The sequence below is a fragment of the Sphaerodactylus townsendi genome, linkage group LG03 (assembly GCF_021028975.2).
Source record: "Sphaerodactylus townsendi isolate TG3544 linkage group LG03, MPM_Stown_v2.3, whole genome shotgun sequence".
NCBI lineage: Eukaryota > Metazoa > Chordata > Lepidosauria > Squamata > Sphaerodactylidae > Sphaerodactylus > Sphaerodactylus townsendi.
The window spans coordinates 162,687,441-162,711,872 of NC_059427.1; the positions used below are offsets into that span (position 1 = coordinate 162,687,441).

Here is a 24,432-nt window from a genome sequence, read left to right on the forward strand (position 1 = left end):
CCCAGATTGTATCTAACACCCAAGAGTTCTTAAAGAGCTCAAGCATGAAATTGCTGATCTTCTCACTTTAATATGCAACTTATCCCTGAAATAAGCCTCCATCCCCAAAGACTGGAAGATGGCCAATGTCACACCAATCTTTAAGAAAGGATCTAGGGGGGGGACCCTGGAAATTACAGGCCAGTCAGTTTGACATCTGTTCCTGGTAAATTAGTAGAATCTATCATTAAAGATAAAATTATTAAACATGTAGAAAAGCAAGACCTGAGAAAGAGTCAGCATGGTTTTTGCAGAGGCAAACTCTGTCTCTACAAACTTACTAGAGTTCTTTGAGGGTGTAAACAGGCATGTGGACAGGGTGAAACCGGGTGGACATTGTCTACTTGGATTTCCAAAAGGTTTTGACAAAGTTCCCTTACCAGAGACCGTTGAGAAAAACTCAGCAATGAAGGAATAAGAGGGGAAGTCCTCCATGGATTAAAAACTGGTTGAGAAACAGGAAACAAAGAGTAAGTGTAAATGGGAAGTTCTCACAATGGAGAGATGTCGGGAGTGGTGTCCCCAAGGATCCGCTTTGGGACCAGTGCTCTTTAACCTATTCATAACGACCTGGAAGTAGGGTGGGTAGCGCAGGCCAAGTTTGCAGATGATACCAAATTATGTAGGGTGGTGAGAACCACAAAGGATTGCTAAGAGTCTAAGCCGACCTTGATAAATTAGGGTGAGTGGGCTCCAGAAATGGTAATGCAGTTCAATGTAGCAAAATGTAAAGTGATGCACATAGGGCAAAAAATCCAAACTTCACATATTGCCATACGCCTACAGGGGTCAGTGCTATCAGTCACAGACCAGGAAAGGGATTTAGGCGTCTTAGTTGATAGTTCCATGGGAGTGTCAACTCAATGCATGGCAGCTGTGAAAAAGGCAAACTCTATGCTGGGGATCATTAGAAAAGGAATTGATAATAAAACTGCAAAGATTGTCATGCCCTTATATAAAGCAGTGGTGCGACCGCACTTGAGTACTGTGTCCAGTTCTGGTCGCCGCATCTCAAAAAGGATATTGGAGGAGATAGAAAAAGTGCAGAGAAGGGCAACAAGGCTGATTGAGGGACTGGAGCACCTTCCCTATGAGGAGAGGCTGCAGCGTTTGGGACTCTTTAGTTTGGAGAGGAGACGACTGGGGGGGGGGATATGATTGAAGTCTACGAAATTATGCATGGGTAGAAAATGTTGACAGAGAGAAATTTTTCTCTCTTTCTCACAATACTAGAACCAGGGGGCATTCATTGAAAATGCTGGGGGGAAGAATTGGGACTAATAAAAGGAAACACTTCTTCAACGTGTGATTGGTGTTTGGAATATGCTGCCACAGGAGGTGGTGATGGCCACTAACCTGGATAGCTTTAAAAAGGGCTTGGACAGATTTATGGAGGAGAAGTCGATTTATGGCTACCAATCTTGATCCTCTTTGATCTGAGATTGCAAATGCCATAACAGACCAGGTGCTCGGGAGCAACAGCCGCAGAAGGCCATTGCTTTCACCTCCTGCATGTGAGCTCCCAAAGGCACCTGGTGGGCCACTGCGAGTAGCAGAGAGCTGGACTAGATGGACTTTGGTCTGATCCAGCTGGCTTGTTCTTATGTTCTTATGTTCTTATGTCCCCAGGCGCACGCCGTCCTGTCACGTGGGGGACACAAAATCGCCCCCGTCCCTCCGCCCCTGTGCCGACTCAGCTCCTGGGTCAGTGTGGGGGAGGAGGGGTGTGCCATGTGGGTGATGATTTTGTGCCCCCCATGCCTCCCCTGTGCCAACTTGCCGCCCACACCCCTCCTTCCCCACGCCAACTCGAGGGTGAGGAGGGAATGTCGCCCGCGGAGGAGGGGTGCAAAATCACCCCCTCCCCCTTTCCTCCTCAGCCAGGCCTGCCCCCACCAGGCCACTCCTTCAGCTGGTGGAGTCTGAAGGAGCAGCCTAGCAGAGCCACTGCAGGGCGCCGCTCAGCCTGCGTCACCAGGCCCAACGGAGACTGCAGTTGAGCACCCCTCAGCTCCGCCCTGCCAGATTGCCTGGGACTGCCACCATCTTAGGTAAGTGGGGTGTAGGGGGCATAGCCAGAGGTGGGATCCAGCAGGTTCTCACCAGTTCCCGAGAGTGGGTTACTAATTATTTGTGTGTGCCGAGAGGGGGTTACTAATTGGGTCTGCTTTTCCGTCTCCACGCCCTCGCCTCCCCGAGAGGCATACTGCCTTTGAACGTGGAGGTTCCATATAGCAACTGCAACTAATAATATAACTCCCTGAACTGGGTTAATCCCTTTCAGGTCCTGCAATTCATGGATTCTCAGCCTTTCGTACCTTTTATCTCACCAGTCTCTATCAAAGAACCTGCGTGTTTCACCATTGCTGTGTTCAGATTTGTGAGTTGGGGCATTTTCTATAATGTGATGATGATTTAGGAATGACCTGGTGCAAAAACATTGGGGGGGGGGTCGTGGTGGGGTAGCTGCCCATGGGGGGGCATCCAACTCAGGTTTTCCCAGGGCTCAGGTTTGCCTAGGTACGCCTCTGCCCCCTTTGCTGAGGGGGGGCTGGCGAGGGAACCTGTTACTAAAATTTTGGGATCCCACCACTAAGCGTAGCTACCACAGGGCATGGGAGGGCGCCATTTTGCCCCAGGCACCATTTCCCCCTGCTACGCTTTGCATCATGCTACGGCGAGGGAAAAAGTCCCATCTGATGGAATTTTCCTCCTTGCCAGTGCAAGAGGACAAGGAGTCCTCCAAAAAGGGCATATGGATCCAAGAGTTGGCTGAAGGACCCCTATCTCTACTTGGGTGGGGCCCTGTCCATGCCAGACTTTCATAGTTGGGACATAATTCCCTATCAAATTTTACTCCCCCTTCCACCCAGTGCTACTCCCTTCCCCCATTTCAGCATCACAACAACCTTTGTTTTTATTTATTTTATTTTACTGGGTTTGCTATCCCATCCTTTCCCAGCCAAAGCTGGGCTCAGGGCAACCAACACACATAATTATACAATGTACAAAACTCAGTATCAAACATAAAAAGCATAAATGCTAAAAACACCAATGACTGGCTCAAAGGTCACCTAAGACACCTTATATGGCTGACGATGTCTGAACACTGGTCTCCTTAGGCCTAGACTAGCCACAACACCAATTAGAGTTGGTGGCTGCAGATGTCCTAGAGCAGTGATGGCGAACCTATGGCATGGGTGCCAGAGGTGGCACTCAGAGACCTCTCTGTGGGCACGTGTAAATGAAGTGGCCCCCCTCCACACATCTAGGCTGGCCTGGGCCACTGGGCTCGATTATTAGCATTAAACCTAAGACAGTGATGGCGAACCTATGGCCCGGGTGCCAGAGGTGGCACTCAGAGCCCTCTCTGTGGGCACGCACAAACAGAGTGCCCCCCCCACACATCTAGGCTAGCCTGGGTTGCTGGGCTCGATTATTAGCATTAAACCTAAGGCCTAGTTTTGGAGAAGTAGTGTAGGTAACCCTGTTAAGCGCTGTTAAACTAAAGTGCGATCCTTTACCTGGGAGTAAGCTCAGTTGCTGGCAATGGGGCTTGCTTCTGAGTAAACCCTCCTAGGGTTGTGATTCACCTGTTGAAAGAGTTGCTCGGTTGCTTCAAAGCAAAACCATCAACTACCACCAAGCTTACTCCTGAGTAATGCACGCCTCTGAGTCAACTGTTTTTTTCTAAACAAAACCTCAGTATTCAGGTTAAATTATTGTGTTGGCACTTTGCGATAAATAAGTGGGTTTTGGGTTGCAATTTGGGCACTCAGTCTTGAAAAGGTTCACCATCGCTGACCTAAGACCTAGTTTTGGGGAAGTAGTGTAGGTGACCCTGTTAAGTGCTGTTAAACCCCACTGATTTTCATGCAAAGAACTAAAGTGCAATCCTTTACCTGGGAGTAAGCTCGGTTGCTGGCAATGGGGCTTGCTTCTGAGTAAACCCTCCTAGGTAAACCCTCCTGAGTAAACCCTCACCCGCTGGAAGAGTTGCACGGTTGCTTCAAAGCACAGTTGCTTCAAAGCAAAGCCATTGACTACCACCAAGCTTACTCCTGAGTCATGCATGCCAACCATTTTTTCTAAACAAAAACCTCAGTATTCAGGTTAAATTACCATGTTGGCACTTTGTGATAAATAAGTGGATTTTGGGTTGCAATTTGGGCACTCGGTCTCGAAAAGGTTCTCCATCGCTGTCCTAGAGTTATCATTGGTCTCCAGGCAACAGAAATCTGTTCCCATGGAGAAAATGGCTGACGGTGGACTCTACGGTATTGTACTTGACTGAGGTTCCTCCCCTCTCCGTATCCCACTTTTTCCAGGCTCCACCCCCAAAACCTCCAGGTGTTTCCCAACCCAGAGCTGGCAACCCTATATGCCATACTCACTTAGTTCGAGGGAATTTGGTGAAGGAGGATACTGTCATGCCATTTGGGCCTAGTGACAAATGGGATCCAACTAGGGCAGTGATGGCGAACCTTTTCAAGACCGAGTGCCCAAATTGCAACCCAAAACCCACTTGTTTATCGCAAAGTGCCAACATTATTTATTTATTATTTATTTATTACTTAAACTTTTATACCGCCCCCATCCCCGAAGTTCAGGAACCGGTCACTGATGGCAATTTAACCTGAATACTGAGGTTTCAGTTTAGAAAAAAACAGTTGGCTCCGAGGCGTGCGTTACTCAGGAGTAAGCTTCGTGGTAGTCGGTGGCTCTGCTTTGAACCGTGCAACTCTTCCAACGGGTGAATCACGACCCTAGGAGGGTTTACTCAGAAGCAAGCCCCATTGCCAGCAACCGAGCTTTCTCCCAGGTAAAAGATCGCACTTTAGTTCTTCGCATGAAAATCAGTGGGGTTTAACAGCGCTTAACAGGGTTACCTACACTGCTTCCCCAAAACTAGGTCTTAGGTTTAATGCTAATAATCGAGCCCAGTGGCCCAGGCCAGCCTAGATGTGTGGAGGGGGGCCACTTCATTTGCACGTGCCCACAGAGAGGTCTCTGAGTGCCACCTCTGGCACCCATGCCATAGGTTCGCCACCACTGAACTAGGGGAAAGGAAGGTGCCACTTAGGCAGTCTGACTCAGAGGCGTAGCTGCAATGGGGATATCCATGGCAGCTTGTCCCAGGTGCCGCCATTGCAGTCACGTGGGAGGGGCAGGGGTGTGTTGGGGGCGTGTGGGGGTGTGGGGGTATTTCAGGGCAGGGAGGGCATGTCGGGGGCGGGGAGGGCGCGTGCAGGCAGTTCACGTCCTGGCACAGTTTCCCCTCCGTCACTGGTCTGACTGGGGTTACCAATCTCCAGTTAGGGCTCAGAGATGCCTTAGCACCACGGTGGCGAACCTATGGCACTCCAGATGTTCATGGACTACAATTGGCCATGCTGTCAGGGGCTGATGGGAATTGTAGTCCATGAACATCTAGAGTGCCATGGGTTCGCCACCACTGCTTTAGCATTACAGATGATTTCTAAACTATAGATATCCATTCCCTTGGAGAGAACGGCGGGGGGGCTCTATATAATTATGCCACACTGAGGTCCCTCCCTTCCCCAAACCCTCCCTTCCCCAAGTTCCACCCTCAGATCTCCAGCAAGTTCCCCGAGTTGGCAACCCTACAAGTCCACTAATAACCCTCCCTCAGGGAGGGAGCAGCAGTGGCATAGGAGGTTAAGAGATCGTGTATCTAATCTGGAGGAATCGGGTTTGATTCCCAGCTCTGCCGCCTGAGCTGTGGAGGCTTCTCTGGGGAATTCAGATTAGCCTGTGCACTCCCACATACGCCAGCTGGGTGACCTTGGGCTAGTCATAGCTTCTTGGAGCTCTCTCAGCCCCACCCACCTCACAGGGTGTTTGTTGTGAGGGGGGAAGGGCAAGGAGATTGTCAGCCCCTTTGAGTCTCCTACAGGAGAGAAAGGGGGGATATAAATTCAAACTCCTCCTCCTCCTCCTCCTCCTCCTCCTCCTTCTTCTTCTTCTTCTTCTTCTTCTTCTTCTTCTTCTTCTTCATAATCCATTACTTGGCTCGCCAAATCCAGCCCCTTTGAGTGAGCTTCTACAGTCCATTCAACATCAGTATCAAAGAACTTGGCTTCCTTCTTCACAGTGCTGCTGTTTCAGGAGAAGTCACACAGGGTGACCTCACCCTTCGACACAACGCTAGAAAGATTTGAGTCCGCCTGGATTTGATCCCTCTCCTTCCGTTAGCTCTTCTGTGCTGGGGCATGAGTTACTGTCTTCCCTTTTCGGGTTCTGAGATCTCCTCCCTTGCCACAGCAAATTATCCCTCCTCCTGCTGCATCCCGTAGTTGATCAATCCTGCGCTCCAGGGGGTCCTCCCCCTCCCTCGGAAATCTGTGAGGTTTGTCACACCCCAGCTGTTCCACAGAGAGGTTTATTTAGGTCACTCAGTACCCAGCAGGCCTTGCTCCAGCGGCTGCCAGCGTTTTGCATATCCCAGCTGCACAGATGGGACACATCAACAGCGCTGGAGTTCAGGAACCGGTCACTGATTTTGCTTCTCTGAGTGAGGAACTCATAATCGTGTCGCTCACCTTCTAGCTTCCAAAAGGGGAAAGGATGCACCAACTTTTCCTAAAATAGAAGTCCCTGCAAGACACCCTTAAAAAACTGGTAAATGCACATGACTCTTGGTGACGGCCCCGTTGGGATCCCAGCTCAGGATTTATTTATTTCATTCAGTCATTTATACCCTGCCTTCTCCCCCCCCCAAAGCAGCTGACGTCAATCTCCTCTCCTCTTTTTTATCCTCACAACAACCTTGTGAGGTAGGTTAGCTTAAGAGAATGTGTTCCCTCGAAGGAAAGAGCTGGCACAGCAAGTTGTAAGTAGCTCCCTCTCTGAAATTAATGTCTAGGGCAATGTTGTTTGATCCCATCTCCTAGAGTTGGAGTCTCCAAACTATGGTCTTTCAGATGTTTGTGGACTACAATTCCCATCAGCTCTGCCAATTGGCCCTGCTGTGAGGGGCTGATAGGAACTGTAATCCATGAACATGGAGGGCCAAAGCGCTAGACATAACCTCTGTTTAGATGTAACAATAAAGTTGCTTCTGTGGCTTGTTTGCAGATGATCGTTTTTGCTTGCATTTTACCTGCTGCAGTGGCACTTCCTAAATCCAGAGACTTGCACTGCAATCCTAAACAGAGTTACATTCTTGCAGCCAGGAGGAGTCCGAGTCCCCATCCTCCTGGCTAGGAGCTGGCATGGAGAAGAAGAAAGGAAGGACCCCAGGATCACCCAGTGAGGTTCCATGACCCAAGTGGGGATTTGAACCTGGGTCTTCCAATAACAACCTAACACAGAGCCGTAGCGAGGGGGAACTGTGCCCGGGGCATGTGTGCGTCCTGTACCCTTGCCATGCCCACACCCACGCCCATCCTTGCCGCACCCCAGCTACGCCCCTGCACCTGCGCATGCTCAGTGCGACACCCCCCTCTGTCCCCTTGGCGGTACGCCACTGGCCTAGCCCTCTTCGCAACTACACTACACTGGCTCTCAAAACGTTTCAATGCATGGTTCCTGATGCTTCAGGTAAGAAGCAATATGCTCCCCTGCAGAATTCTTCGTCACGGTGGGCGTTTCGGGTTGCCAGCCTTCCGGTGGAGCCTGGATCTTTGGGAATTACAGCTGATCTTCAGACTACACCGATCACTTCCCCTGGAGAAAATGGCAACTTTAAAGGGCAAATATGGCTCCCCCTTCCCCAAACGCCACCATTTCCAGTCGTAGAGTTGTCAGCCGAGGCTCTGAGCTCAACAAGATTGGAGACTTTGGTGCTACAGCAGCCATTCTCAACCAGGGTTCCCTGGTACCACGGCAACACTACCACTTCCCCCCCCTCATTTTTGTGGCGTCTCCCACCGGCGCCAGCAAGGACATGGAGCTGGCCCATGGGGCAGGACCTGCCACAAGGTCAGCAGCCACCCCCCCCCCCAATGCTTCCCTTCACCCTGGGAGGGGAAGGTGGGGTGTGTGGCAAGCAGGGGCAATGGGAGGGGAAGGTGGAGCGTGGCGGCAGGGGTACCGTGAGATATGAAGAGTGAGGTCAAGGGTACCCTGACCTCGAAAAGGTTGGGAAACACTGTGCTACGGACTCAGCCCAGGACTGGGGTAAATCCCCACCCTGCAGCGAGTCACAAGCAGGTGACTTTTGACCAGTCACTTAAACCCTGTTGATAAGTGACAGAGAATGGCCATTTATGCATGCACTGCTTACCCATGGCTGTTCCCTTTGCTGTAGGATTTTCCCGCAGCTTTTTGTTTGCACAGGGATTTCCCTCCTGCAAAATGTCCCTAGCCAAGCCAATCTGCCATTTTGCCCACCTATCATTTCCTTCGTATTTCTGTGCAACCTCCCTTTGTGGACGTTGGCTGCCACTGTTTTCTTGTGGTCATCTACCATTCAACATTACTTTGCTAGACCATGTCAACTTCAGCATATAAAAACAAGTTACAATTATTTGGGGTTTTTTTAAAAAAATAAACCTTTCTTATCCTTCTAAAATGGTGGCCCAAAGAGTGGAAGGAGCTGCTGTGGTGTGGACAGAGGAAGAAGAAGAAGAGTTTGGATTTATACCCTGCCTTTCTCTCCTGTAGGGAGACATAAAGAGACTTACAGACTCCTTTTCCTTCCTCTCCCCACAACAGACACCTTGTGAGGCAGGTGGGGTTGAGAGAGTTCTGAGAGAACTGTGACTAGACCAGCAGGCTTCATGTGTAGGAGCGGGGAAACAACCCAGTTCACCAGATAAGAGTCCACCACTCGTGTGGAGGATTGTGGAATCAAACCCGGTTCTTTCACGACTCTTAACCACTGCACCACAAGGAGTGAGAAAACTCATAGAAAGTTAAACACATTATGAGCTCATTTGCTTTCCCTGCAGTGGGAGAGGAAAAGTCACACATTAGGACCTTTAGAAAATCACAGGGACTGGCAGGGAGGGGGAAATGTGCATAACCAAGGGTCAAACCCATAGGGAATGGATGCTCACTGTGAAGGAGACCCCATATGCATAAAAGCCCAACATGTGTGCAATCTTTCGAGGCCCGGCCTCGACCCGGGCCAGGGCCTTTACGGCTCTGGCCCCTGCCTGGTGGAATGCTCTACCTCCAGCTGTCCCGGGCCCTGCGGGACCTTGGTGAATTCCGCAGGGCCTGTAAGACGGAGCTATTCCACTGGGCTTTTGGAGGGGCTGGCCGCGGTTCTATTGCCCCCCATTGAAACCGGAACTAACCTGCCTTTTCCATCTTGGTAGGGCCCTGATTCCATCCTGGGCCCTGCCTCTCCTCCCTTCTTCTCCTTTGGCTTTTAGACCGGGCGCCTGTGTGTGTGTTTTTACACAACCTTTGTTGTTTAATCTGTATTTATTGTTTCAATTTCTGCTGAATTTTAATGAGTTAGATTTTATGTTATATTGATTTACCGTTCTGGTAACAGTCATGTTGTGAGTCGCCTCGAGCCCTTCGGGAATGAGGCGGCCTATAAATTTAATAAATAAATAAAATAAATAAATCTGCATACAGCATACAGATTTTCCTTTGGCACGCTCACTGGGTAATTTTCACATTACATTCAACACATGTATGGCTAAACATGCCATTCAAACCCCAGATTTATCCAAGTGCTGACCTCGGTCACAAAGCGTACCTGCATTGGTTCTTTCCAACAGTCTTCAACCTTTGTAAGCCTGCAGGCCCCTTTGAAATCCTGACACGGGGTCGTGGACGCAATCACAAAGATGGCTGCCGCAGTAGGCGGAGCCAAGCACAAAATGTCAGGCAGTGAGACTGTGCATGACAGTCACTTTTCAGTATTTCAGGCAGAACTCTACTCAACGGGAAACCTTTTCCAATTAACATATTGTGGGGAAATATTTTCTTGCTTACAAAGGGTTTACCTTCAATCAGGCAGCGAAAGTCTTTGTACTGTGGAGGCAGCTGCTGCCAAAGCGTTGCTTTTCTTGTTTTAATCAGCACAGCCAATTGGACCACCACCTGGGCAAAATCCCCACCTAGTCCCACTTGACAGGCACCAAAAATGGTGTCATAAGAACACAAGAACATAAGAACATAAGAACTAGCCTGCTGGATCAGACCAGAGTCCATCTAGTCCAGCACTCTGCTACTTGCAGTGGCCCACCAGGTGCCTTTGGGAGCTCACGTGCAGGAGGTGAAAGCAATGGCCTGCTGCTGCTGCTGCTGCTCCTGAGCACCTGGTCTGCTAAGGCATTTGTAGTCTGAGATCAAGGAGGATCAAGATTGGTAGCCATAGATCAATTTCTCCTCCATAAATCTGTCCAAGCCCTTTTTAAAGCTATCCAGGTTAGTGTCAGCAGGCTATGGTGCCCATGAGCACCATGTTGTGAATCTACTGTGAGCATTAAAAAGGGGAAGAGGAGAGACCCTCTCTGCCATCTTGGTCAGGATAAAATAGCTAAATTAATTTGCAAAAGTGGAAATGAAAAATGAGGTCAACTTCACCTTGATTGGTTTTCCCCAGCAACGCCAGCCACCAGAAAGTCATGCAGCTGTTTCTCACCCCCGTGCACCCCACGTCATCTGCGGCCCTGTTCAAATGTTACAGCAAACACACGTACATCCGACGTGTGCGCGTGCGCATCTGTTTGTTCAAAAGAGCCAACATGCATTCATTCTACAAAAGAAACTGGGGACTAACTAGGTATCTAGGGCTGCTAATTCAGGACTGAACAGTTCCAGGAGATATGAGCGGGCACAGTCTGGAGAGGGGAGGGATTTCAGAGAAGTAGAATGTCCTGGGACTTTTGCACCCATTTGGTCTCCTTGTGTCAAGTGTACATTACCTTCAGGTCAGGTTCTCAATTGTCCACATGTTTTCCCCTCTTCAGAACTCACCATTCTGCAGATCAGAGAAGCTCTGTGGTTTTCAAGAGCGGGCAAAGCGCAATCGTTTTCCTGCCTGCGCAGGGAGAGCAAAAGCACAACAGTATGCGTTTTGCTTCCATCAGCTTTTCCGCTCCTCCGCACCTTCCGCCATCCGCACACACAGGAGCAGTTCCACCAGCATTTCCGGGGGTCAATAGGCCCCTTTGTTTGTTTGTTTGTTTTTATTTAAACACTCACGATGTATCCCAGAAGCAATAGATCGAAAGAATGGCATTTTTACTTTGAATTTTTTAAAAAAAAAACAGATGGCAAATTACCACCCAAATCTGGAAGCAGGAGAAGCAGGGGACAGGAAAAAAATGGCAGCTAGGTACAGGGGAAGCAATGGGGCACCTCCATGTGTATAAACAAGGAAACATGGGGAGACCCCACTGTGAAGCACATAGCCATGCCAAAATCTGTAAATGCACAAAAGGCCATAGAGCAGACCTGGGCATTATACGGCCCGCGGGCCACATCCAGCCCGCCGGATGACCCTGACTGGCCCCCTCAATAAGGCTGGGGAGTTTATGCTTGAGGTGCCCCTCAGCATAGGCCGGGTTGCCTTGCTGTCGGGGCTTCTGCGGGCTTCAAAGCCGCCCTGTTGTGTTGGGGAGCGAGGCGCCTTTGAAAGCCCTCAAGCAGAAGCCGGGTTGCCTTGGCTGTCGGCTTCATGCGGCTTTCAAAAAAAGCTACTCCTGCCTTTTGGCCCGGCCCTTCACAATATTTTCTGTTTCTTATGCGGCCCCATGGAAAAAATAATTGCCCACCCCTGCCATAGAGTCTATCATCCAAAGCATCCATTTTCTCCAGTGTAACTGATCTCTGTCCCCTGGAAATTAGTTGGAATCCCAGGAAATCTCCAGGCCCCAATAGAGGTTGGCAGAGCTAGATCTACCTGGACAAACACAGGGCTTAAATTGCACACTCTGCTGCTGTCCTTACATTGAATATAAGATGAGAATTACTCAGTGCACAAATAAAGAAAAATCAAGCGTATATTATACATGGATTGTATGTGCATTCACTGCCATTTGGGAGCAGGACTCTTCTCTGTGCCCTTCCAGTGTGCATAGCTTCTTCTGTAAAATCTCTGTGTTGACATTAAGCCATTTCACCGAACCATCTTCCTTCCTGTCCCCGTAACAGAAGCTTTATGTGCAGTTATTAGCAAGTAATAATTGTTATGGCCGTCCAGTGGGAAGCTCCATATGGTGGTTCCTGCAAACCAAACTACTTCTACAAGCACAAAAACAGGCCAGCTGGGAACCTTATTAAATTCATGATTGCATGCAGGAATTATACAGGAATTATGTTGGATCATGAGAACAAGATGGAAGGGCAGCTTTTCCAGGCATGCACAACCTTCTGGTAAGGTCTTGTGGCCATTCTGTACAGCTGGTGAAGCCAGATGTGCATAATCTCTGCTTTTATTTTAGAACTTCGTACCTTCGGGACTCAGACAATTACCCCCCATATGTCCTCCGGAAATGCTGACCTCTTGGCGCCTCAGCAGAGGCCAATTTACTGGAGATCCCTGGCCCCTCAATGATGCGGCTGGCCTCCACTCGGGCCAGGGCCTTTACGGCTCTGGCCCCTGCCTGGTGGAACATTCTACCACCAGCTGTCCGGGCCCTGCAGGACCTTGGAGAGTTCCTCAGGGCCTACAAGACTGAATTGTTCCACCGGGCCTTTGGAGAGACCAGCCGCTGAGGGTGCCCTGCTCTGCTCTGCCCTCCCCCGCCCCGCTGCATAGGGTCCCTAACATCATCGGGACCCATTATTCTCTTCTGGGAGGGTTGCTTATAGGTTTCATGGGATACTATTGTAGAATGTACATTTTTAAAACTTTTTATATGTTTTATATATGATATTATATTGTTCACCGCCCTGAGCCCTTCGAGGATAGGGCAGTATATTAAATCAAATAATAAATAAAAAAAATAAACTTGTTCTCAACATGTGAGCCAGCATGGTATGGGGGTTAAGAGCACTGGATTCTAATCTGGAAAATCCGGTATGATTCCCCACTCCTCCACAATAGCAGGTAGACTGTAATCCAGAGAACCAGGTTTGATTCCCTGCTCCTCCACAAGAGTAGGTGGACTCTAATCTGGACGACCAGGTTTGATTTTCCCCACTCCTCTATATAAGCAGCGGATTCCAGTCTGAAGAACTGGGTTTGATTCCTCACTCCTCCACGTGAAGCCTCCTGCGTGACCTTGGGTTAGACACAGCTCTTTAGAACTCTCTCAGCCCCACCTACCTCAAAGTGGGGAGGTGAAGGCAAGGTGTTTGTAAGTGCCTTGAGCCTCCTTAAAAGAAGAGAACAGCAGGTTATAAAAACCAAACCATCCCTCCTCTTCTTCAACTTTGAATTGTGAATTAAGTGCCCTAAAATGGCACCCACAGTAAACGGTGCGTTCAAAATATAGGCTGAGGGCACCGAATTTAGTGCTGTGAATGATGGAACCTCTGTACAGACAGCTGCATGTTTTCTTCTATTCTGTTTCAAAGGCCAGGGGTTCAGGAAGAATTTGGAATAGCAAGAACTTGACAAGAGTTGGGAAATGTGTATAGCAGTGTTTTCCAACCTTTTCGACGTCACAGTACCCTTGACCTCACTTTTCGTATCTCACAGAATCCCTGCCATTCTCCCCCACCTTCCCCTCCCAGTTCCCCTGCTTGCCACCCTCCCACCTTCCCCTCCCAGGGTGAAGGGAAGCACGGGGGGTGGGGGTGGGAAGTGGCTGCTGACCTTGCGGCAGGCCCTACCCCCTGGGCTAGCCCCATATCTTTGCTGGTGCCGGTGGGAGACACCGCAAAAGTGAGGGGGGCCAGTAGCGTTGCCGCAGTTCCCCTGGGACATGCTCACGGCACCCCAAGGTACCATGGAACCCTGATTGGGAATCGCTGGTGTCTAGTGTACAGTAGGTAGACATAAGAGAACAGTAGGTGAGCAAACAGGGAATTGGAGAGGCGTGTGGAACAGTGTTGGTGGAAAGTGGCATCAAATCACAGGAGACTTATGGCAACCCCTTAGGGCAGGGGTGGGCAATAATTTTTTCCATGGGGCTGCATAAGAAACAGAAAATATTGTGGCGGGCCGGGTCAAAAGGCTGAACTCAATTCTGCATAATAGGGGCTGATAAGTGACAGACAGGTGCACAGATCAACTTGGAATCAGTGGCAACAGTTCTGCATACAACACTATTTGGCACAAAGAATCACAGGCTTAACCTACCTGCATAGTTGTCCACTGTGACAATCAAGCAAAGTGGAGAGAGACTTAAGTCCCTTTTGACCTACTTTTTTTCATCGACTGGTGTTTTTTTGAAAAGCCCCACAGCAGCCGGGTTGCCTTGGTTGCCGGGTTCTGCGGGGCTTTCAAAGCAGCACCTCGGCCCCCCCAGCAAGGCAGGGGGGCGAGGCGCTTTTGAGAGGCGCTTTGGAAAGCCCCGCAGAAGCCGGCAACCAAGGCAACCAGCTTCTGCAGGGCTTTCAAAGGAGGGGAACACCCCAGAAGCCACTGCGCAAGGGGAGTGGCCTTTCTCAGAGGCTCTTTCCGGCGCAGTGGCAAGGTGAGGAGGGAAGGGGGAGGGTTAGCGGAAGAATGAGCAGTGCGGTTCTAAACAGGTCCTCTTAGGCCAGGGCCAGGTCTGTCATACGGGCCAGTCAGGGTCATCTGGCGGGCCGGATGTGGCCCGCGGGCCGTATAATGCCCAGGCCTGCCTTAGGGTTTTCAAGGCGAGGGGAGAATAGAGGCGATTTGCTATTGCCTGCCTCTGCAAAGCAGCTCCACTGTTCCTTGGTGGTCTCCCATCCACGTATCAACCCAGACCTGCCCCTGCTTCAGCTTTCTGCAATCTGTCCCAAACCTGCTTTGCTGCGATGTTTTGAGAAAGACTGCAGAAAGCCCAGGTGGCACCGGACGTGCATGAGAAAATCTGTTTTTGGTCCTGATCTCCTTGGCACCGTTTCCCCTGCAGCAGCCATCCTTACCTCCGCACCCTTTTTCTGCTTTAAATTGGCAATTGGCATCTGTTAATAGTGTTATGCCCTATAAAGAAGAAGAAGAAGAGTTTGGATTTATATCCCCCCCTTTCTCTCCTGCAGGAGACTCAAAGGGGCTTACAATCTCCTTGCCCTTCCCCCCTCACAACAAACACCCTGTGAGGTAGGTAGGCCTCGACAGAGAGACATTTTTCTCTCTTTCTCGCAATACTAGAACCAGGGGGCATTCATTGAAAATGCTGGGGGGAAGAATTAGGACTAGTAAAAGGAAGCATTTTTTCACGCAACGCGTGATTGGTGTTTGGAATATGCTGCCACAGGAGGTGGTGATGGCCACTAACCTGGATAGCTTTAAAAAGGGCTTGGACAGATTTATGGAGGAGAAGTCGATCTCTGGCTACCAATCTTGATCCTGCTTGATCTGAGATTGCAAATGCCTTAACAGACCAGGTGCTCGGGAGCAACAGCCGCAGAAGGCCATTGCTTTCACATCCTGCATGTGAGCTCCCAATGGCGCCTGGTGGGCCATTGCGAGTAGCAGAGAGCTGGACTAGATGGACTCTGGTCTGATCCAGCTGGCTTGTTCTTATGTTCTTATGTTCTTAAAGCTGGTATGATGATTGAGGCTGAGATCAAGCTTGGGAGAGCCACACTATCTCGCCCCAATCCCGGGTCCTTTTCCCTCCAAATGACTCCAGACCAGCTGAGTTCTCAAAGATTTATTGGAAAACAGAAATCAAAGAAATAAAACAAAAATGCAGTTACAGAGATTGCTCAGCTGAATACATTCTTACGGTTCCATTGGGACCTTCCTGCTAAGAGGTGCTCATCTTAGTTTATCCCATGATAGAGTGATCTGGTCTTTGTTCTTTTAGTCTCCAAAACAACTATTACTACCATGCGGTTACCCCAAAACCTTTGAAGTACCTTATTTGGGCATCTTCCTGTCCTGGGTAAATTTCCATTGCCTTTTGGTTTCTCCATCCAGGAGATCAAAGAGCCTTTTAACATGTAGCTGTGATGCTGCTAGGTTTTACAGTACAATTCCATCACAACTGGAAATTCAAAGAACCTGTCAGGCTGGTTGTTATAATGTCACAATTCTATAATCAATAGTCCCTCTAACCAGGTTAGGGGATTGCACAAAAGTTCCCTACCGCTGAGCGGCACAGAGCTGCCTGTGAAAGCTCCCCCTGCTGGCAGCTGCCCAATCTGCACGACACCAATATGGTGTCTGCATGACAGTGTGGCTGTGCCTCTTACACTGGCTATAACAGTTCATCAGTTGTGGATTTTTAAGAAATGAGAAAGCTCCTGGTGCCATGGGGGGGGGGGGGAATCACCAACTTGATGGACAAAGACAAGGAAGAGGCAGGGAAAGGAACTCCTATTACCACTGTCCTATATCAGCAGCTGCAACAGAGAAACCGCATAAGTCTATCCACATGTGAAAACACCAGTTAGCCTACATTCAGTGGCATAGCGCCTGGGGGGAGGGGGGTGTTTTGCCCCAGGTGTGCACCAGGGCGGGGGCGGGGACGTTCCGGGGACATTCTGGGGCGGGCAGGGGCGTGGCAGGGGTGCAGGGCACACATGTGCCCCCGGCGCAGTTCCCACTTGCTACGGCTCTGCCTACATTCATGTCAAATTCTGTTTCAGAGTGCATGCTGGCGCACAGAATCTGTGAACATGTCAAAATCCCATGCAGATGGCTCTTCTTGCATACTGTTAGACCTCAGACCTTTAATCAATAAGCAGACTCTAGATTCTTGATCAGTAGTGTTTATTGAAAGGCAGCGAAGCACCTAGCTTTTCCAAACCCCTTTGTCCCCAGCAAATCCCCCCTCCTGTTTTCCCAAAGAACATGTGAAAGGAGTTAATTTGGAGCTCAGGCACCCCAAGGTTGGAGCTAGCAACAGATACAGCCACCTGGCTTGCTACCCTCACAAGGCAACAGGCATATCCTGTTTTCCCTTGGGAGTAACTCAACAGGGTCAACCTAGTTATCTACAATCCGTGTGAAGCCATAAAGTTCATGAGGGAAAGGAAAGGCCCATTACATATAGCAGGCAGGTTACATATATCTTGCAACAATTACACCAAAGTGAAATTACCCCTCTGTCATAAGAACATAAGAACATAAGAACAAGCCAGCTGGATCAGACCAGAGTCCATCTAGTCCAGCTCTCTGCTACTCGCAGTGGCCCACCAGGTGCCTTTGGGAGCTCACAGGCAGGAGGTGAAAGCAATGGCCTTCTGCTGCTGCTGCTGCTCCTGAGCACCTGGTCTGCTAAGGCATTTGCAATCTCAGATCAAAGAGGATCAAGATTGGTAGCCATAAATCGACTTCTCCTCCATAAATCTGTCCAAGCCCTTTTTAAAGCTATCCAGGTTAGTGGCCATCACCACCTCCTGTGGCAGCATATTCCAAACACCAATCACATGTTGCGTGAAAAAATGCTTCCTTTTACTAGTCCTAATTCTCCCCCCCAGCATTTTCAATGAATGCCCCCTGGTTCTAGTATTGCGAGAAAGAGAGAAAAATGTCTCTCTGTCGACATTTTCTACCCCATGCATAATTTTATAGACTTCAATCATATCCCCCCTCATCGGTCTCCTCTCCAAACTAAAGAGTCCCAAACGCTGCAGCCTCTCCTCATAGGGAAGGTGCTCCAGTCCCTCCAGTGTCACCCAGATGCTATCTCTAGCAATGTAAACTGTTGCAAAAGCAATAAGCTAGGAATGCCCCTCAATCACCAGGTGCAGTACCTGACACGTACCTATCTAATACCTTCTCTCTTTCTCTTTCAGAGATGTCCTCGTTCCATGGAGTGCCCTAGATCTGATTCTGACGGACTGTGATTGGTCTTTCCACTGCCCTTGAGTGACACCCCAGTCTCCGGGTGGTCAAGGGAACTCATCCGGGGAAGACACAATGTCCTGCTTCCCACTCTGTGTCCTGTTAGCACTGCTCCTACAAGAGTCACTGTCCGGCTCTCACACCTGCCCCCCGCAATGTGTCTGTGAGACTCGTCCATGGTTTACCCCCCAGTCTGTGTACCACGAGGCCCGCACGGTGGATTGCAACGACCTGCTGCTGACTCACGTCCCCAGCAATCTCTCCTTGGACACGCAAGTCCTCCTGCTGCAGAGCAACAAGATATCCAAAGTCAACGGGGAGCTTCAGCACCTGTCCAACTTGACGGAGCTCGACCTCTCGCAGAACCACTTCTCCAGAATTAGCGATGCCGGGTTGGCCAACCTCTCCCGCCTCATCACTCTTTACTTGGAGGAAAACCAGGTGGAAGAGCTGCTAGACCATTGCTGGAGTGACCTGGACTCCCTCGAGGAACTTTATATAAATCACAACCGCATCTCCTCCATTGAGCCCCTGGCATTTGCTGGCTTGACCAGTCTGCTCCGGTTACACCTCAATGCCAACCGCCTCCGGGCCATCAACCACCGCTGGTTCCTCTCTCTCCCCAACTTGGAGATCCTTATGATTGGAGAGAACCCCATCGCCCAGCTACAAGCTGGTAGCTTCCAGCCACTGGGACGGCTCCACAGCCTCGTCTTGGCTGGAATGGAACTAAGGGAGGTGCCCTCTGATGCTTTCCAAGGGCTGGACTACCTGGAGAGCTTGTCTTTCTTTGACAATCACCTGACACATGTCCCCACCGGGGCCCTGAAAGGTCTGCCTCTCTTGAAGTTCCTGGATCTCAACAAGAACCCTATTGCAGAGGTAGAAGCAGGGGACTTCCGGGACATGCTGCACTTGGAAGAATTGAGCCTCAACGGCATGGAGGAACTGACGGGCATTCACAAAGGCGCTTTTGAGAACCTTCCCGAGCTGGCCAAGCTCGAACTGTGCAACAACCCACGACTCTCCTATTTGCATCCCGGGGCATTCGAGGAAGTGCCTGCTCTTCGCACTCTGCTTGCCAGCAATACAGCCCTCGGCCTGCTCCCTCTAGGAGTGACAGATGCCTTGCCTGCCTTGGCCGAGCTCAGTCTTTATGGAAACCCACTGCGCTGCGACTGCCCAGAGGCTTGGCAACCATTAGCCACAGGGGCCACGCGGCTGATTGAGTCCCAAAGTGCTCTCTGCACCTCCCCTCCAATGGCTGCTGGGCAGCAACTCCAAGAAGTGCTGAAGAATGGCATGGCTGGTGCTTGCTTGCCAGAGATCTCTTCCAAGGGTCTTCCAGAGCAGCTGGAGGTACCCTCGGGCTCGACAGTAGCTTTGGATTGCCAGGTCAGCTCAGAACCACCAGCTCAACTCCATTGGATCGCACCATCTGGGGAAAAAGTAACCACGGGGACAGGAAAGCTGCACCTGAGGGTAGGGGGAACTCTAGAGATCAGCCCAATCAGCCCAGGAGATTCTGGAATCTACACTTGCGTGGCATGGAATAGACTGGGCTCGACCAGCCGGAGCGTGGCCGTGGCCGTGATCAGCGAAAGGCCCATCACCCCTGCCAGACTGCTGGTCCTCGCTAAGAAGGTACAGTCACATTTTGTGGTGGTGGAGTGGACAATGTCCTTCTCGGATGGGCAGGGAAAAGAGAGGAGTGGCGCGCCGGCAACTCCCCAACCGCCTCCTTCATCGCTGTGGTCTTCGGCCACCATGCGCATCCATAACCCCCACCTGAGCTACACAGCACGGGTTCCAGTGGGTATCCGCGAATTCAACCTCACACACTTGCAGCCTGCCACCCATTATGAGATTTGCCTCACCGTGATGTCCTCCGTCCCGAAATATTCAGGGGCTGCCAGTTACACCACTGCTCCCCAGTCCTCAGCCGATGCCACAGGCCCTTCAACATCTTCCACGAGTTCTTTCGAAACGGTCTTGGCAACCACAGGCGCCTCTCTGGACTCTCCGGCAACCTCCAAAGGCTCTTCAACGTTCCCCAGGAGTCACTTGGCAGCGATGCTTTCCTTAGTACCCGCCAAAAACTCCTCAGCTCCTCCAACGTACCCGTCAACCCTCCCCAGCTTTCCTCCGCTCCTTCCGCACCTGCCTCGCGTGCAGCGCTCTTGCCTCAACGTCACCACCAAGGAAGCGCCGCTTTCCGTGGAACGAATGAGTGGGTGGGCTGGGGGCACGGCCCTGGCAGCGGTGACCGGCTCCTTGCTAGCGGCCCTGAGCGCGGTGCTTCTGCTCCTCTACGCCTCCCGATGGCTCAAGGAGAAAGGCTGCCGCCATTCGCTAAAGAAATACATGCAGCACGCCGCGGCCATTCCGCTCAACGAGGTGTATCCACCCCTGATCAGCCTGTGGGACACCGAGGGAGACCCTCCTATGCCAATGGCCCCGCTTTCACAACTAGCTCCGCCCATGCCTACGCCCCCTGCCACAGTAGGACACTCTCTTCTGCTGTCGCCCCCTTCTGGTCCGATTGATACTTCCAAGACCTATCTATGGCAACAGCCATGAACGAGGAACAAGATGGGTAGGCCCACACACCTCTGACTCCGGCCATTGGCGGGAAACTTCCCTTCCCCACAGATGTTAGGGTATAGGAGTGGGACTTTCAGGCCTTCCCAATCCATGTCCTTGCCTTCCACCTTAGCCCTTTGCACACCCAAACGCACGACCACATAGACAGCACCAGTATCGGGGGATGTTTTTAGCGAAGGCCTCACTGTGTAGTTGTAGCCGAATCAGGAGGGGAATGTCAGGTGGATGACAGGACCCCTGGGACAGAGTAGCCCCTGGAGGGCAGGAAAACAGTTTTGAATAAAGTGTTGAGTTGGAGAACACTGAGAGTGTTTGGGCGTATTCCTTGGGGAGAGAGCGGCCCTTTCTGCACAAATCTCCCCAAACGTTTGTAAAACATTTTCAAACCCCCCCCCCCACATTTTGTTTGCACTCACCCCCCTTGAAACAATTCCTGGCCAGCATTTGCTACTTTCCCCCCGTTTCCCCCCAGTGTGTGGACAAATCAGTACTTCTATGCTTCCCAGTCTCGTGCTGCAATTCCGCGAGTCTTCCGGAGTCGACGCTGCGAAAATTAAACCCCCACAAAATCTTTCAAATGCTCTAAAATGATCCAAAAACATGGGAAGGGGCTTCCGCAGGCAAGGAGTGAGCTTACAAAATGATATCTCAAAGGAACAGCACACGAATGGAGCCTTTTTTAAAAAAGTTTCAATGAAAAGAATTGCAGAAAAGAGGATGCATTTAAAATGTTTTGAGGCTGCAAATAAAACATTTTGGGAGAACAATAGTGCAGGACCTCTTGGAGGAATTTTTTTTTATTTCCTGCCCCAAAACATTTTAAAGTGTCTTTGTGGAAAGGGCCAGTAGGGCAGTGATGGCGAACCTTTTCGAGACCGAGTGCCCAAATTGCAACCCAAAATCCACTTATTTATCGCAAAGAGCCAACATGGCAATTTAACCTGAATCCTGAGGTTTTAGTTTAGAAAAAACGGTTGGCTCCGAGGCGCGCGTTACTCAGGAGTAAGCTTGGTGAAGCAACCATGCAATTCTTTGAACGGGCCGTGCCCAGTGGCCCAGGCCAGCCTCTATGTGTGTGTGTGTGGGGGGGGGGTGATTTTCCGCTCCCCTCCACATGATGAACTCTGTGCGTGAGTGCCCACAGAGAGGGCTCTGAGTGCCACCTCTGGCACGTGTGCCATAGGTTCGCCACCACTGCAGTAGGGTAATAGCCACAGGGAAAAACCAGCCTCATGGAGTAATGGAATGAATCCGTTTTACCCCAGAGCGAACAGACGTTGCTTGCCCAAAACAAACAAAAAAGCTGATATACCCCCCTCTAGTAGCCATCTGAGAAGTAGCCGGCCACATTCCCTTGCTGGGCTGGAGCCACATTTAAAAATGGTACTATAATTACAGGCCTAAACAGCCATCACATGCTCTGAACCTGAAATCCCGCCCTCTAATCCCAGATTTGTGCAGATGGGCAGATGCGACGTACAAGAAAAATCTATAATCGGCATAGTCCAGATCTGCACCGCCTGATCTCGGGAGCTAAACAGAGTCGGCCCTGGTTAGGACTCAGATGGGAGACCACCAAGGAAGGCCAGAGTTGCCACGCAGGGGCAAAACTGTGGCAAACCACCTCTGTCCACCTTTTGCCTCGCAAACCCTGCAGGGTCACCAGTCAGCTGCAACTTGATGGCACTTTCCGTCACTAAAGGAAAGGGGCCTCTTCAAAGGCCAATTTCCTTTTCAACAAAAGGACGTCACCCAGAGGTGGGATCCAGCAGGTTCTCACAGGTTCCCGAGAGTAGGTTACTAATTATTTGCGTGTGCCGAGAGGGGGTTACTAATGGGTGATTTTGCCACGTGATTTTTGCCTTAGCTATGCCCCTCCTCTCAGCAGTAGCACACAGAACTTGAAGCAGTCTAGCAGGAGGTGCACCGGCGTGCGTGGCAGCCTGCACCTGCGTGCATCCGTTTCCCGCCCAAGGACCAGCGCAGCGGCTGCGTCCTTGCCACAGCCCCACCCAGGAATGCCCTGCCCCAGAATGCCTGGCCACGCCCTGTCGTGCCCTGCCCAGCCCCATTGGCGCTACGCCACAGTTTGAATCCCACCACCATGGGAACCTGTTACTAAAATGTTTGGATCCTACCACTGACATCACCTATCCCAATCTGAAGTGCCACAGCAATTCGAACAGGCTCTGGGGCTAACCCTGGGCCAGCCATGATTAAGCCCTCAACCTGCTCTGTATCTTCCTGACTCCTGGGTAAGCCAAATCAAGCCCCACCACTATTTTTGTTTGAACAAGGTTAAGGTTTTCCGCTACCAGACCTGATCACTATATAGGACAGTGGTGGCGAAACTATGGCACGCGTGCCAGAGGTGGCACTCAGAGCCCTCTCTTTGGGCATGCACAAACAGAGTCCCCCACACACACAAACATCTAGGCTGGCCTGGGCCACTGGGCTTGAATATTAACATTAAACCTAAGACCTAGTTTTGGGGAAGCAGTGTAGGTAACCCTGTTAAACGCTATTAAACCCCACTAATTTTCACGCGAAGAACTAAAGCATGATCCTTTACCTGGGAGTAAGCTCAGTTGCTGGCAATGGGGCTTTCTTCTGAGTAAACCCTCCTAGGGTCGTGATTCACCCGTTGGAAGAGTTGCACAGTTGCTTCAAAGCAAAGCCACCGACTACCACCAAGCTTACTCCTGAGTAACACCTGCCTTGGAGCCAACCGTTTTTTCTAAACTAAAACCTCAGTATTCAGGTTAAATTGCCGTGTTGGCACTTTGCAATAAATATGTGGGTTTTGTGTTGCAATTTGGGCGCTCGGTCTCGAAAAGGTTCGCCATCACTGATATAGGATTACGTACTCTGGGTTGGGAAGTTACTAGATTTGTGGGTGGAGCCTGGTGGAGGGTGGAGTTTAGGGGGGACCTCAGTAAGGTATAATGCCGTAGAGTCCACCCTCCAAAGCAGCCGTTTACTCCTGGATATCTCACCTGTATCATCCAGCGATCAGTTGTGACCAGCTGGAACGGAAGCCACAGGTCGATCAGAGAATATCAGCCTATCTCTTCTCTGGTGGAAGAGCACTGTTGCTACTGAACCAGTGGAGTGAACACATTGGCTCTTTCCGCTAAAACGTTTCTGAAATGTTTTCAGTCCTCCCCTTTACAACAATGTATGTCTGCACTCACTCCCTTGAAACTATTCCTGACTGCCACTGTGTGATTCCCCTCCCCCGTTATTTTGAGTTCTGTGTTGAATCAATGCTTCACAGCTTCATGCTGTATTCTCTACTCCTCAAATACTTTATGCTTTGGAGATTATGTCCCCACTCCCCCCCACCCCCCGTAAAATAACAAACAGAGAAATGCTGCACATAGACAGATGAGGGTGGGGAACTGAGTGAGCTCAGAAAATGTTACCAAGGAGAAAGTTCAGGGAAGCAGAGAAGCGTGAAAAACGTGGTCAGTTGATCGCACAGCAGCTGAATCCATTTTCAAACAATTTCAGCCAGAGAATAGCAGCAGTGGCGTCGGAGGTTAAGAGCTCGTGTATCTAATCTGGAGGAACCGGGTTTGATTCCCCGCTCTGCCGCCTGAGCTGTGGAGGCTTATCTGGGGAATTCAGACTAGCCTGTACACTCCCACACACGCCAGCTGGGAGACCTTGGGCTAGTCACAGCTTCTCGGAGCTCTCTCAGCCCCACCCCCCTCACAGGGTGTTTGTTGTGAGGGGGGAAGGGCAAGGAGATTGTAAGCCCCTTTGAGTCTCCTGCAGGAGAGAAAGGGGGAATATAAATCCAAAACTCTTCTCTCTCTTCCCTAAAAGGGTATTCATTTAAAACGTGTTTAGGGTGGACATAGAACGTTTGGGGGCAAAATCAATGCAGAACTCCATGGAGAAAGCGTTTTATTTCCTACCGCAAAAGGTTTGTGCGGAAAGGGCCACCTTCTCTCATATGTATATCTGATATTCAA

General features: G+C 50.5%; 1 protein-coding gene across 1 annotated transcript in view; it reads left to right on the plus strand.

Annotated features, from left to right (window-relative positions):
- The window catches only part of LOC125429647 (leucine-rich repeat neuronal protein 1-like), a 55,425-nt gene extending 34,671 nt beyond the window's left edge, over positions 1-20,754 (plus strand). Inside the window, exon 2 of the mRNA XM_048490938.1 lies at positions 17,800-20,754. Coding sequence (XP_048346895.1) covers positions 17,924-20,428 — 2,505 coding nt within the window. The 5' untranslated portion in view covers positions 17,800-17,923 and the 3' untranslated portion in view covers positions 20,429-20,754. The remainder of the gene's footprint in view (positions 1-17,799) is intronic.
- Positions 20,755-24,432: the final 3,678 nt, after the last annotated feature.